This window comes from Biomphalaria glabrata, chromosome 12 (assembly GCF_947242115.1).
Source record: "Biomphalaria glabrata chromosome 12, xgBioGlab47.1, whole genome shotgun sequence".
Classification (NCBI taxonomy): domain Eukaryota; kingdom Metazoa; phylum Mollusca; class Gastropoda; family Planorbidae; genus Biomphalaria; species Biomphalaria glabrata.
The window spans coordinates 15,709,480-15,723,681 of record NC_074722.1 but is presented as its reverse complement, the minus strand read 5'-3'; the positions used below and the strand labels follow the sequence as shown (position 1 = coordinate 15,723,681).

General features: G+C 38.3%; 1 protein-coding gene across 4 annotated transcripts in view; it reads left to right on the top strand.

Annotated features, from left to right (window-relative positions):
- The window catches only part of LOC106054255 (uncharacterized), a 55,059-nt gene extending 47,125 nt beyond the window's left edge, over positions 1-7,934 (top strand). For all 4 annotated transcript variants that reach the window (XM_056005435.1, XM_056005433.1, XM_056005432.1 and 1 more), the window contains 2 exons: positions 1,102-2,422; positions 2,951-7,934. In XM_056005435.1, coding sequence (XP_055861410.1) covers positions 1,102-2,422; positions 2,951-3,166 — 1,537 coding nt within the window. In that variant the 3' untranslated portion in view covers positions 3,167-7,934. The remainder of the gene's footprint in view (positions 1-1,101; positions 2,423-2,950) is intronic.
- Positions 7,935-14,202: the final 6,268 nt, after the last annotated feature.

The following is a 14,202-nucleotide window of genomic DNA, read 5'->3' as shown; positions in this document are numbered from 1 at the left end:
AATTAATTCGGTGTCGTCAAATGTTAAGTTCAGTTTGATAACGTCGTAACAGACGATATTGTCTTTCGTACAAGTATCTAGTGCAGTTTGCACGTGGACGCCGATATTGTTGTCGCCATTGCTGTTGACGAGCTTACGACTATCCCAACTTGACTCTACGCCTGATATTGTGCTACATAAAATCTATGCTAGTAAATATAATAACCTCTTAAAGCTAAACTAAATAAATGCAGCCTCTGGATTCTGCTGCCTTCTATTCAGCATCTGGGATGTTTATTTAAAATATTATGGCTCTACATTCATTGTGGACAACTACTTGAACTGAATGACTATATAAAGCTGAGCTAATTATATGTAACAATGAGATGGTTGGATTTAGGAAAAAGAAAATTAAAATCTGAAATTGATGAAAGAAACCAACCATCGAAAACTAGTGTCATAAATGTATATATATATAGGCGGATCTATTTTGACCACCATCGCCTTAATAAATGTAAACCCTTGAACGTACACTTTGTCTTAACATTGCTGTCCAATCAGCGCTTCTTTTCAGTTGTGTCTCTTTCCATTACATCGATGACTTCATTCTTTATTGTATTGGACATTTTCATAATAAACTAAACAATGTCTGGGGCGCTTAATTAAACTTCAATGTTTTCAACTAAAAGAAAACAAAAGTGAGCATAAACTCAAAGTTTCCTTTGTTATTGAATGAACTAATCTATAATGTTAACATGCAGTATTAAGTCCGGGTGTTAACATTTTGTTTTTTCAATAAGTTTTGAGTTGCGCCACTGTCCTAGCTTGAAATGATTTCTTCCTATTGACGCTATGTTGTGTTGTAAACGGAAGGGTTTAGAAAATCCATTTGATTCTCCAGCTCTAAATGAATGCAAACAAAAACTGTACTATATCTTGTAAAAAAACAGAGTGTATCCAACCCGCCTTTATTTTGTACACCGGATACACCAGAAGAGAGCTATTTATAGTTTTGTTTCCGCTAGGTATGAAAACATCCACTACTTTCATTTTACATTTAGTTTAGTGTTTGCGTCAGACTCAATGCTAACATTTTCTTTTCTATCTGGATACATTCTTAAGGTTCCATCGATGGCTTTCTTACGTGACCTGTGACCTTAGCTCCTGGGCCCTGGTTCTCGTATCCACGGCACGCCTGCTGTCTATCGTTTGGCCCATGAAGCGACTGGTCACCCGGTTTAGAGTGTACATGGCCATCATTATCACTACCGTGATTCTCTTCCTGGTCAATCTGCCAATGTTTATCATGTACGGGGACTACTATGCCCCCAAACAGACCAAACCAAAGCTGTGCACTCTGACCAGCGCGGCCTATGACGACTTTTACACCTACATCTGGGGCTGGCTTGTCCTGATCAAGTTCACGCTCCTCCCGGGTCTCATTCTCGTCTGCTTGAACACGGCCCTGATCGTCACGGTGAGTCGCACGGGGAAAGCCGTGAAAAATATGGACGAGTTTGGGGGAGGTCAGCACGTGGCGGCAGTCGCGAGCACCAAGTCGGCTGCTGCCAAATGGAAAAAGAAAGGAACCGCTTATAAAGAAAACCACGGCTACGATTCAGATCATCCCGCTAAAGCGGAAACACATCAGGATCACAGTAGTCCGCTTGAGAAAAACACGGATAATAGCAATGTTCACTTTAACAATCTTGAACACGATGTTGATTGCTTGGACAGAGACAACCTGTATAATGAAAAAGAATATTTGAAGAACAAACACAGCGGTGCCAGCGATGAGGTCCCTCTAACAGATCTTCCAAAGATATCTGAAGATATCAAATCTAAAATGTCCAAAAATAGCTTCGGAGATACCCAGTCGCAAAGTTTAGATCGAAAGGACGGCATCTTAATTTTCATTACAAACAATGGAAGTGACAAAGTTAATCTAAGTAGCGCAGCCAAAATAGATGGCCATGGTACACCTGACCTGGTCCTGGACACTGGTCACCAAGACGATGATTTCGATTTGGACAGCGATATTTTCAAGGAGCTTGTTCTTTGCCCAGAAGCTTTTGAAAAGGACAACGTTGATGGGTCTGGACTAACCTCGAACACAGACTTTGAAACAGCGCACCGTCCGGATAGCCCGCATCACTTGGCCATTACAGCCGTCCTGCCCAGTGACGTCATCTCAGGCAAGGGTAGCAAGGCTTCGTGCACCTGCGATGACGTCAGCATGGTCAGCACCTCCAGTGACGTCACAGGCTACCCCAACTCCATAGCCTCGCCTTCCAAGGGAAGCGTCACGAAGAGTAGCAAGAAGCCCGGCCAGAAGAAGATGACAACTGGGCAGAAGAGCAAGAGCTTGACCCGGTCCCTGCTGCTCATCAACACCGTGTTCCTAGTGTGTACAATCCCAATCTCAATCTACCTGGCTGGACGGGTAAGTCAGTGACCACACCATTGAACTCTATCTAATAGTATACAGGTCATCCTGTTCAATTTACCTTTACCTGAAAATAGAAAATAATATTGATAACTATCGAAACAGTTCAATCAAGTTCATTTTCTAAATTCTCAAAAACAATGTGTTCTTAAGGCCCTTTAGGCTAATGTAGTTTTATTTTTGTTACTATAAAAGATAATTTGTTTAAATATAAATTCTCACAGAAAATTAAAAAACAAAAATGATAATTTAACTAGACGCGCGATAATCATCATCAAAGTTATCTCGTTAACATAGTCAGCATATTATCCTTCATTCTTCTCCTCCTCATCATTAACATTATCCTCCTCCTCATTCCCATCGTCATTGTTATCATTGTCTAATACCTCGATCATTGCTATATTTCCCTTCAGTGTGTATGCATTTTTTTAAAAATCAGAATGTTGACTACCTGAACTGAGAATGACTGGCATAGTTTTATAAATACCCTTATTCACACCACAATTTATACTCAAATTTCCACAGGTGTTTATATTTACTGGACCAGGCTACAGCCAAGCTCAGGAGGTGTTCAACATCTTCTCCAACTTCATCATGTATACCAACAATTCCATCAACTTCATCCTCTACTGTGTGTCCGGGACAAGGTTCCGCAAGCAGCTGCAGCAGATGATGCTCGAACTGTATGGCGCGACCAAACGCCTGGCGCTCAGAGTTATGGCCCTTGTGCGAAAACGTTAGCTGTTATTGGGGGATTTTTCGTCCTGGGCTCTTGGAAGAGAGGATTTCAGCTTCTTGAGGCCTCGGTCACATGGAGTGATTGAGGCTGACATATGGGAACAAGAGGAGAGATGGAAAGGACTTTTGGCTAGCTGTGGAAGTCTTGTGATAAATGGCTCCACTTGGACAACGCCTTGTAGGTGTTATTGCATCTCTAAATACGTCATCACATTCTCCCACACCGGGACATCATTGAAACATGACATCCTGACATCGGGACATCAATTCATCTTTGTCCAGCTAATCGATTACTATTGACACGTACATTAACCAGGATCTGAACCCATGACGCCTGGACTATTTTGTGTATGTGTATATTTCATGACAAATGTCAGCTTAACCTATAGCCGTCCACCTTCCACGTGATTTCTTGTTGAAAATAATTCCCTCAACACTTTTATTCCAATCCAATGAAGACTATTTCTGACCATAGTGAGCTTAACAATATTTTTGTCAAATTTTTGTTTTATGAAATGTTGAATGCACATTCTTTAAATAAGTTGATACTTCTAAAAAACAACATCACCAAATAAATAATAATAAAGTTTTTGGCGGGTGAGAAGTACAAATCTGCCAACTTGTCCAGGTTTCCAATGCTTGAGGAAATCAGAAGATTCTTTTCTAAACTGATGGGTACCTCACCACCACCCCCCCCCCCCCGCAAACTTTGTGTTCAGAAAGTCGATAAGACCTTGCCATGAGGCAGGCTGTAAAAAAATAAAGTCTAAGTCATGTACATAATGGATTAAAAAAAAGAAGCTGCCCAATCGCATTGTTTCACAGACAGAATCGTTTTCAGTTATTAGTCCATCGCAGTACAGAATCAGGCTATAAAGGTGAAGCAGTCTACAAGTTTATAATTCATAACTGGTGAACTATAGTCCTTTAGACGGAAAAAGCAGAAAAGAGTAGTCCTGTCTTGAGTCACCTGGTTAAATTACCTAAGACCCCAATCTAACCTCGGATATATGAACGATACGCCTCAATCACTTCATCTAAACTGTTCTTTTTCCTATCCACGTGATTCTCTTGTCATCTGTAAACCACAAGTAATGCTTTTAAATTCAAGAATAATGAAAATCGAAAGATTAAAAGTAAATGAAACATATATTCTTTCTTCACTATTGATATTATTATGAATTCTTTACTATTTTATATCCTAAGTCGGATCCAGTAGTTAAATGTTATTTTAAAGTTACTATTTTAATACAGGTTTCTAAAATATCCTTCTCTTAAAAAGCCACTTTTGTTTAAAATTTAGTAGATGCATTTAAAGTAATCATTATGTAATATCTTTTTAACCTCTCTTTCTCTTTCTCTCTTTCTCTTTCTCTTTCTCTCTTTCTCTTTCTCTCTTTCTTCGCTCTCCCTATTTCTTAATACGCTCTATTTCTGTATCTCTTTTAGTCCATGCGTTTCAGTGATGCTCGACACAAACACACACACACACACACTCAAAGAACACACACACACTTTGTTCTTTCTTTCCTTAGTAAAAAGCTTTCCTTTTTTTTTTCTAACTCAGCAAAACTTGAAAGAGCAGAAAGTTCTCACATAAAGGTTTCTAAACACGACATGTTTCAAACTGTTTTTAGATCTAGAAATCAGTGAGGAATGAAGCGTTCAAGTAAGTTTCAAAAGAAGCACCTGATTTACAAAGTAATGTGCACAAAGTGAACCAGAGTTGCTAAGTTATGTGCACACAGTGCGCTAGAGCCGCTAAGTTATGTGCACACAGCGAACCAGAGTTTCTAAGTTATGTGTACACAGCGAACCAGAGTTGCTAAGTTATGTGTACACAGCGAACAAGAGTTGCTAAGTTATGTGTACACAGCGAACCAGAGTTGCTAAGTTATGTGTACACAGCGAACCAGAGTTGCTAAGTTATGTGCACAAAATATTGGAATGAAGTTTAGCTCCTGTGATATTCTGTCTGGCACCAAATCTTCTTCTTCTGAGAGCTCACTGGCGTGTTGGGTTCAGAAACAAATTCCTAGACCTAACATGGATAGTTTCCAGGTCAGACAGTTTTCGATAGGGTTTGTCTTCTAACGTGACGTATCTTGTTTGGTCCTCTAGTTCAAGTATGCAAGTTTGAAGGACCTGGCAAGCATTCTCTACATCTACTCCACGCTAGTTTTAACTTTGATCACACAGCCTGTCTTACAGAGGTGAACATTTCTTTCGTTAACTGTGTCGGGATAACTTGAAATAGGCATCATTGCATTGTCCCGAAGTGCAACCGAATCAAATCAGTAGATTCTCGGAAATTCCACCCACCCCCCAAAAAAAAAAATTTCTGCTACGCCCATGCCGCTTTCAGTCACTGCAGAACGTAATAATCTCCATTCCTGAAGAAATGACCAAAAAGTAAGTGGTGGAGTCAGACTTGAAACTAAGTTTAAAGTGCCTCCAACAGCCACCGCGGTTGTTCACTCTCGGTTTGCTCTTAATTCCACTAGCTCTTTGTCGGTTTTCAATTGAGCCAACTAGACCTTTCATCATATACAGTGTTAAGCACTTTATTATTAAATAAGTGCACAGTGCACAAGTTAGGAATGTGTAAGTGCACATTGTATATAGCCTGCATATCTAGGAGAAATAACTTTTCACTATTTTATATTGTATCCGTTGTGTTATTAAAACATGCAGTGCAACTCTAATAGTTTGAATGATGATTCTGTCATGATTGTATATTCAATCGAAACTGGACTTAGCATATCTCTCTAATATGACATTGTCCTAAAGCCTACTTAGACCGTTAGATTCTATCATTTTAAATAAAGAGAAATATTTGTATTAAGATTTCAAGCAATGCGAAATTTCGGAAGAATTAAGTAGATTGTTGCCAAGTTTATTGACAATTAATTTGTTTTCTTTAGAGCAGAGTGACTTGCCTTGTTTCCAGTGGAATGTACTTATTTCAATCTGTTGAAAATATAATAGTCGTCATGTTCATTCTGCTTACATTTTCTTTGCTATATCTTATATGTATGTGAAACAAAAAAGCTCTGCTAAAGTGCTTTCTTATTGGTAGTGTTTGCTTGTAAATGTCTGTTGAATAATTTATTTAAAATCTTTATAAAATATTTTTATCTGTATTTTGTTTTATTTGGTTGCAAACATTTTTTTTTTACCAAATGCATTTATGTAGGTTGTACAATTTACAGAGGTCTTTTGTTGGAATCACAATGTCTATAAGAATACTTGATTGTATACACAACTATGATGTATGTCTCCTTTCTTCTGTATAAATAAATATAAATATATAATATATATATACTAGTATCTTGAATATGTCAAAGAAAATATCTATCAGTTTATCTGAGTAACTGGCTTTTAGTTGAAGCTTCTTCTAGTCACTTTGTAGTCGAATTAGTAGGACTTGGGACTATAGGGAATGATACAAGAAAATTTAGTGTCTTTAAAGAGTTGAACAGTGGAAAGTTCAGCCAGTAGTTTACCAATTGGACAATACAATTTACCATTTGGGGGATTAGCCGGTGGTCAAAGTTCTTTTTTTTTTAAATATTTGTATTCAATTCGCTCTTTAAAATTGACCTGTTCAACAGAATTTTTGTTAAGCAATAAGTTTATGTGAATCCTTTGTCGGGGAACAGTTGGTCTGGTGATGTGTTGGTAATTGGAAGTTGTGGAAGGAACTGAAGGAACTGTTGGTCTGGTCACAGTCTGGTGCTTTGTTGGTAATTGGAAGTTGTGGAAGGAACTGAAGGAACTGTTCGTTAACCTTTTGTTTTGACACCATTTCGGACCTCTTAGTGGTTGTGATTAAAACTTGCTTCAAGCAAGAATCTGAAAAGTCTCGTTTGGCTATAAACTACTACAAATAGCTTTTCCCCATTCATTGAATTGTTGTGCAATTGTTGTTATTATTATTATTGTTATTATTATTGTTATTATTATTATTATTGTTATTATTATTATTATTTTATTTTTTTTGCGAGTAACTCATTTTTATAATTTTGGATTTTCCGACTAAAGGTTAATCGGAGAAATCTCTACATTGCTTCCAGTGAGATGTTTTAGACTCCGTTTAGAGTCTTCATGCCATAAAATTCTTTAAGATTGAAAAGGAAAAGAGAAAGCGATATTTCGAAATGTGGTGGTGATATATTGGAACCCATAGAAAAAAAGTTAGAAGATTGAAAGGGGAAGATTGGTAGCGATTATGTAATAAATAGACAAACTAAATGTCAAAGACGCCATAGTAAAAACTCACAGTTACCAACTAAATATTACAAATTAATTTGTGCTAGAACCGAGAGGCGGCATTTATTTTAAGCCAATGTACAAATTCCAATGATTGTCAATGCTAATAGGTCTTACCTTTACCTTTACCTATCCCTAAGTCTGTTGGACCGTCGGGGTACCAAGCAAGACTCTTCGACCGACTTTCTCCATTCCTCCCTGTTTTTTGCCTTAGTTAGAACCTCTGTGTACTAAATATACCGGAATAGTAATAACATATTGATGGGACTTGGTCTTCTCTCCCTGTAACCCTGCTGCTATGGGACCTGCACAGCTACAACACAGCCCATGCTAAACACTTGTAAGACTAACGCGGAAATGGACAGAGTTTGTGAACTATGTCAACGCAATATAAATCAATATACATGCTTCTAGATTCCATTGTGATGACAAGTATTTGGCTTGTGTATATATATGCGTATATTTGAAGGTTATGTAAATAAACGCTATGAGAACTGAGTCTGTTTGTTTTGACCAGGCTTTCTTTTTTATCTTTTTTTTTTACTCTGTGTGTGTGTGTGCATAATAGATAAATAATGAATCCATTCCTAGAAATTAATATTAAGTTATCTTTAATATATTAGCTCAACTATTTAATACAAATTGTTATAAACCGAGACCAATATATAAAAGGCTCTGAACACTGACCTTGCAACGTCACAAACTATGGACAGTTTAGACACAGGTCTGTACGACATAGCAACAAGCTATTTGTCTAAACTGCATACAGGTTGTGACGTTGCTGGTCAGTGTTTAAGTCTTCTATAACAAACGGTCTCGTATAGACCCGCTTAAATAATAAATGTAGAACTGAAAAAAAAGTATTTTTACTAGTCGACCCACGGTGAAGCTCTTGCTTCGTCCTAGTACATTCTCAAAAACGCGAATTGTATATGAATATATCATGACCCATTATTTAAAATATAAATATAAATCTCCTTTCATTGCATATCTGATGTGACAGCGCTATATAATATTATTATTATCATAATTTCCATCATCAATGACTTCATACTAAGCATAAGTTTGTTATTAATTTTAATACAAAAAAACTTTCTTTTTTCTTTACAAATCGCAGAAAGTAGAACTCTGTACCCATATTGAGCTGTGAACAAGTTAGGTGGTTTGCAATTTCGCGGCTGTGTGTGTGTTCAAGTTAATTATTATTAAGTAGTGTTTAATAGATAATTGTCGCCCCTATTTTTTTAGCTGTGTGACATCAATGTTTTCTAACTTAACCTCTCTCATCCCTCGTTTTGTTAACATTGTCAATGGAAACATCAAAAGACGGAAGAGGGAAGGAGCGAAAAAAAAAATGGGAGTGTGATCAAACGTCAATGCCGACCAGCAAAATGATTAGGCCAAACACAACCTCGAAGACATCAAAGTTGTGTTGAAGTCCATGCCGCTAGTGAATAGTACAAAGTACTGTCTAGCGTTTTGCAAATGATAATACTTACAGAGTCAAAAGCTTTAACGTAACCTGAGTACGAAATTTGAGGCTGTACGATATTTTAAGAAAGCTCGTGATAGATCAGTGGTATATTTGCTTATATATATTAGACTAGCAGTACGCACCGGCTACGCCCGTTGATTTGTTCCTATATAGGCTTTTTATTTTTATTATGGCCGGATTAGCTTTTTTCTTCTAGGCTTTAGTTTGTTTTTATGGCCTGAAAAACACCTTCTTTTCTTTTTTTTTTAATTCTAATAAACGGTCCATTTTTTAATGATCAACCTTAACATACATTTTAGCCCGTGATTTAGTGTGTCTGTTACAATGACATTTTACGACCTGCTCTCTTTCTTTCTCTCTTTTTCACTGTCTGGAACCACCTTTTTTTTCTTTGCTTGCGATTATTATTACGTAATTTCCCCCACATAGACTTGATTTAGAAAGACCCGCTTCAGAATGCGTCCCAGGCACATATTGGCTCTCATATTTTGGGCCCGTTAATTTGTAGCCCTCTGGAAAAGGGTTTGAAACTCAAAGCCCCTCCTGGCTACGCCCATAGAATCTGTCGACTGTCGTTTGGATTATTTTTTGTTTTATAGAAGAGAGGAGTTTTAACATTAAAACCCTCTTGGCGGCAAGTGATGGTTTCGCATTAAAATCTCACCAACAATAAATACAATGAAAGCGAAAAAGTTAGTCACAAAATTCCCCTCCACCCAACTTTTGCTTCACCCGTACAGGCATATATATTTTATATATAAACATATTGATATATTTTCATTTAGTAAGTTGTATAATATATTTAGAGTGGAGGCGCGGTGGCTTAGCGGTAAAGCGCTTGTCTTCCAACCCGAGGCCCGGGTTCGAATCGAATCAGGATATTTGAGCGCCTCTGAGTCCACTCAGCTCTCTATAGTTCGTTCATCGTGGTTCGATGACCACTTTTGTCATCTAGGGAGATGTGACAGGTTGGGGAATAGACGTGTGTTTGGCGCGTTTAATGTCTAGGGGATGATTATTTTTAAAGCTATCACACACCAACCCGTAATCGGGAGCAGGCACGCAATGAAAGAAAGATACAAAGTTAAAATGAAGAATATTTATTTACATAAATATTTACAAAAAAGAATAAAAAGGGGGAGGGTTTGCATCTATCTCTAGTGAATACCATGTCTAATCATCACTCTTGCACTTAATAAGAGAGTATGTCACTTTGTCTTCTGAACTTAGCTGGTTGTCCTGTTGATGTCGCAGCTGGCTGTGATCCTGGCTTGAGGTTCTGCAGCTGGAGGTGGCGCTCTAGCGGATAGAGGGACGCCGGTGATTCAGCTCTTGTGGAGTCTCAGTCCAAAGTTCTGATATCTGTAGTGGGCACAGTAGGGCGGGTGACCGGCTACCGTGGGCACAAGGTTACTGCGGGCAGAGCTGATCTGTCGTGGGCAGCGTAGTTGACAGGATAAGTCCAGTGAGTTGCAGAGGGTTTGGCGTAGCTATGACGTCTCGCACAGATCTGGGTCTTTAGGGACGTCGCACCTAATAAATTGACAGGTGGGCTGTCGAATAGGCGGGCAAGGCCGATAGCGCCTAGTAAAGTTGAGTAGATCCACGTAGGCAGTAGAGGATACTCAATAGCTAGTGGCAAGTGATCCGATGAATAGGCAAGTGCAGCGCTAAATAGCACTAAGCACAACGGCGATAGGGGAGTCTCGATAGCAAATAGGCAGACACCTGAGGGAGGCTGCAGATAAATAAAGACAAGTTAGGACATGTCTCTCATGCATCTTATCGATGCCCTCGACTGAGGTGCATTCGTCAGATTGGTAACATTGCTTTACATCACAATGGGGAGATGATGATAAATGGGATTTGGAAAACAGATGGCTGATAGTAGCAATATAAAAATGTACATAAAAGGGAAAATAATAATATAAAAATGTACATATGAGGGGAAATAATAATCTCAAATAATCAACACAAGTTGTAAGAAATAAAAGGGGGGGGGAATGGGCGGTGGTCAGCGACCATGACGGTTTGTTTACATACTGCCGTCGGCCAAGAACAATGGAGCGCGCTTGAATGGAGAGGGTGTCCGTTCAAGGGGCGCAACTCTCGTTAGAGTAAAATGAGAAAAGGGGAGATAATTCATATATCTTCTCTTCTAAACGCAGTATCAGTGCGCTAGTGAAATTATCAAGGCGGACAGCCGAGATAAAGGAAATAAAATAAGATGTACAAACATATACATGGTTGTATCAACGATCAATTGAGCAACGCAGCATTAATAGATTAATGCAATACTTAAATACATACATAGGACATGTTTATGTTTTCTACTTACGCCAGTGAGAAATACACAATGCACTAATTAATGTAAATAAAATAATAGAATACACATGATAATCTCGAGTGAGAAATATGCACAAAGCAATTAAGATGGAACTTGTGATTAAGTTCGGCTTACCACCAGGTATTCCTCTCAGATAAAGAATAAATGAAGCAGTCCAGACTCGATAGCTCAGCTCGAATGAGAAAATGAGAGGGTCTGACTTGATTTAATTTACCTTATATTTCAGAGAAGTTTTGAAGGTGTCCGTAAAGCTTTTTATTTGTCCGCCTTGGAAGCGCTTTCCTCTCCTTCATTGGCCATACAGAAGACGTTTAGGGATGCGGCGGTCTTCCATTCTGCAGATGTGTCCTGCCCATCAGGACTGCATCAGGATTGTGTGGATGCTTTGCAGACCCGCTCTTTAAGGACTTCAGTATCCTGTATTTTTTCTTGGCATTTGACATTCAGTATTTTTCTTAGACATGTCATGTGGAAGTGGTTCAGTTTCTTTGCATGTTTTCTGTACACTGTCCGCATTTCTGAGGCATAGAACAATGTAGGAAGGATGACAGCTCGATAGATCCCTAGCTTTGTATTTGTGGTGATACCTCATTTGTAGGATGCCCTGGCCTTGGCGATACGTAGGTCGATTTCATTATTGATCTTTCCGTTTCTGGAGAGTGTGCTGCCAAGATATGTGAATCTGTCCACTGCATTTATATCATGTCCATTTATCTTGATGCTTGGATCCAACTAGGCTTTCCCAGAAGCAGGTAAATTTAAGACTTTAGTCTTTTTGTGTTAATAGTAAGACCAACGTCTGAAAACGCTATTGAGAAGTCACTGACGATGCTCTGCAGATCATTTTCAGAGCAGGCATTTATGGCACAGTCGTCAGAAAATGACAGCTAGCCCAGCTCTAATGGGTACCTGACATTAGTTGAGGAAAAGTAATGGTGGTAGGCCGTTGTGCTGGCCACATGACACCTTCGTTAACCGTGGGCCACAGAAACAGATGATCTTTACAACATCTGCCCTATAGATCGCAAGGTCTGAAAGTGGAGCTTTACATACTTTTATATTTAAAGTAATATTTAATTATAGTACTTGTAAAGTAATATCAAATATAAAGTAAAATATAAAAAAGAATATAAAAGCTTGTTAATATCCCACGCCTATGAAAATGTTTGCCTACCGGGTCTTGACGATCGACAAAGCTGAAAAAGTCCGTTTGCTCTAATGTAAAGACGATTTGTAAAGTACATAATATAGATAAAGTCTATTTTCAAAGTAAAATACAAATTTAATTATAAAATAAAAATAAAAAAATAGAATGTTTCCGCTGGGTTTCGAACCCAGGACCAGGAGATGTGATGACCACTACACTACGGAAACCTACAAATTTATGTTACAGTTTGTTATCAACACTGACAGACAGAGACAGAGTTCATCTTAGCTTTGTAGTGTTGACTAAAAAAATTATAACTTTCAGAAGAGGCCAAAATACTTTAAGGTCACCGTCAGGGGCGGACTGGATTTAATGCCCAGTGGACCGGTAATCAAATAGACCGGTGGGGCTACCGAAAGGGCCGCATGGATGCCACTATGGCATGAATGAAATTGTTAAAAGTTGTAGGATATTCTCTTATAAAAGGGCCCCTCTGAACGTCGTGTTTTGTTTTTAAATTATTTGACAGATTCTACAGTTGAATACTAATTTAATGTCACACATTTTCCGAAATAATGTAATAGGCTACATCCGTGGACAGTGCTGCTACTAGACTTCATCCATTTCGGGACCACACACTTTGCGATGAAAAAGCAACATAAGGCTTATATTTCTTTTACAGATATAAGAGTTCACTGTGTGCATGTGTATACGATTATTAGTTATCGATACATTATCAAACTTCACATAATGATTTTGAGGACAGGTATAACTAGATGTCCTTCGTATGATAGGCCTATACACTTTGTGGGCCGCATGGTGTAGAAATGCCTGGGCCGATTTTGACAACCAGTCCGCCCTTGAAATCTCCCTAACAGTTTTTTTTTTGGAAGTATAATTAAAATGTATATTTAAAAAATAATATTAATTAAAAACTAAGTTTCCGCTGGGTTTCGAACCAGGCAGATGTGATGACCACTACACTACGGAAACTTATATCAAATTCAAAACCAGATTGTTGGCACTCTTCCTTTGTTCTTTTCTTTTCATTTTTATTTCCCATTGATAATGATGTTGTGAATGTTGATGATTCAATCCAATCTTCAGGTTTACCAATTCTTCTTTGACTCAGGCACCTACGCTTTTACAGAAACAATCACAACATAACGTCCTAGCCGATGTAGACTTAGGTCAAAGGTGGCAACCTTGTAATAAAACAGTTACTCAGCAAAATTACGGATGTCTTTTTTTTCTGTTATTATTTTAGCAGATGAGAGTCAGAGTGGGTGTCAAAATCGGATCGGGCATTTCTATACAATACGGCCCACAAATTGTAGGCCACATGATGGGCGTCCTATCACAACAATCTTCAAAATGAAGCATATTTACGACAATTAATGCTTTTGATTAGTATTGGATTTAAAAATTGTATATATATATATATATACAGAGAGAGAGAGAGAGAGATTAATAGAAAATCTTGAAACTTTTACTAGCATCAATGCAGCCCTTTCGGTGCCCTACCGGCCCATTTGGGTACCGGTCCACCGGGCATTGCCCGAATGCCCATATAGCCAGTCCGCCCCTGGCAGAGGCCGTTATTTTGTTCGGTCTCTCCGTCAAATCATTGCACTAAACTAAACAATGTCAAGGATGCTAAATTAAACAATGTCAAGGATGCTAAACTAAACAATGTCAAGGATGCTAAACTAAACAATGTCAAGGATGCTAAACTAAACAATGTCAAAGATGCTTAACTAAACAATGTCAAGGATGCT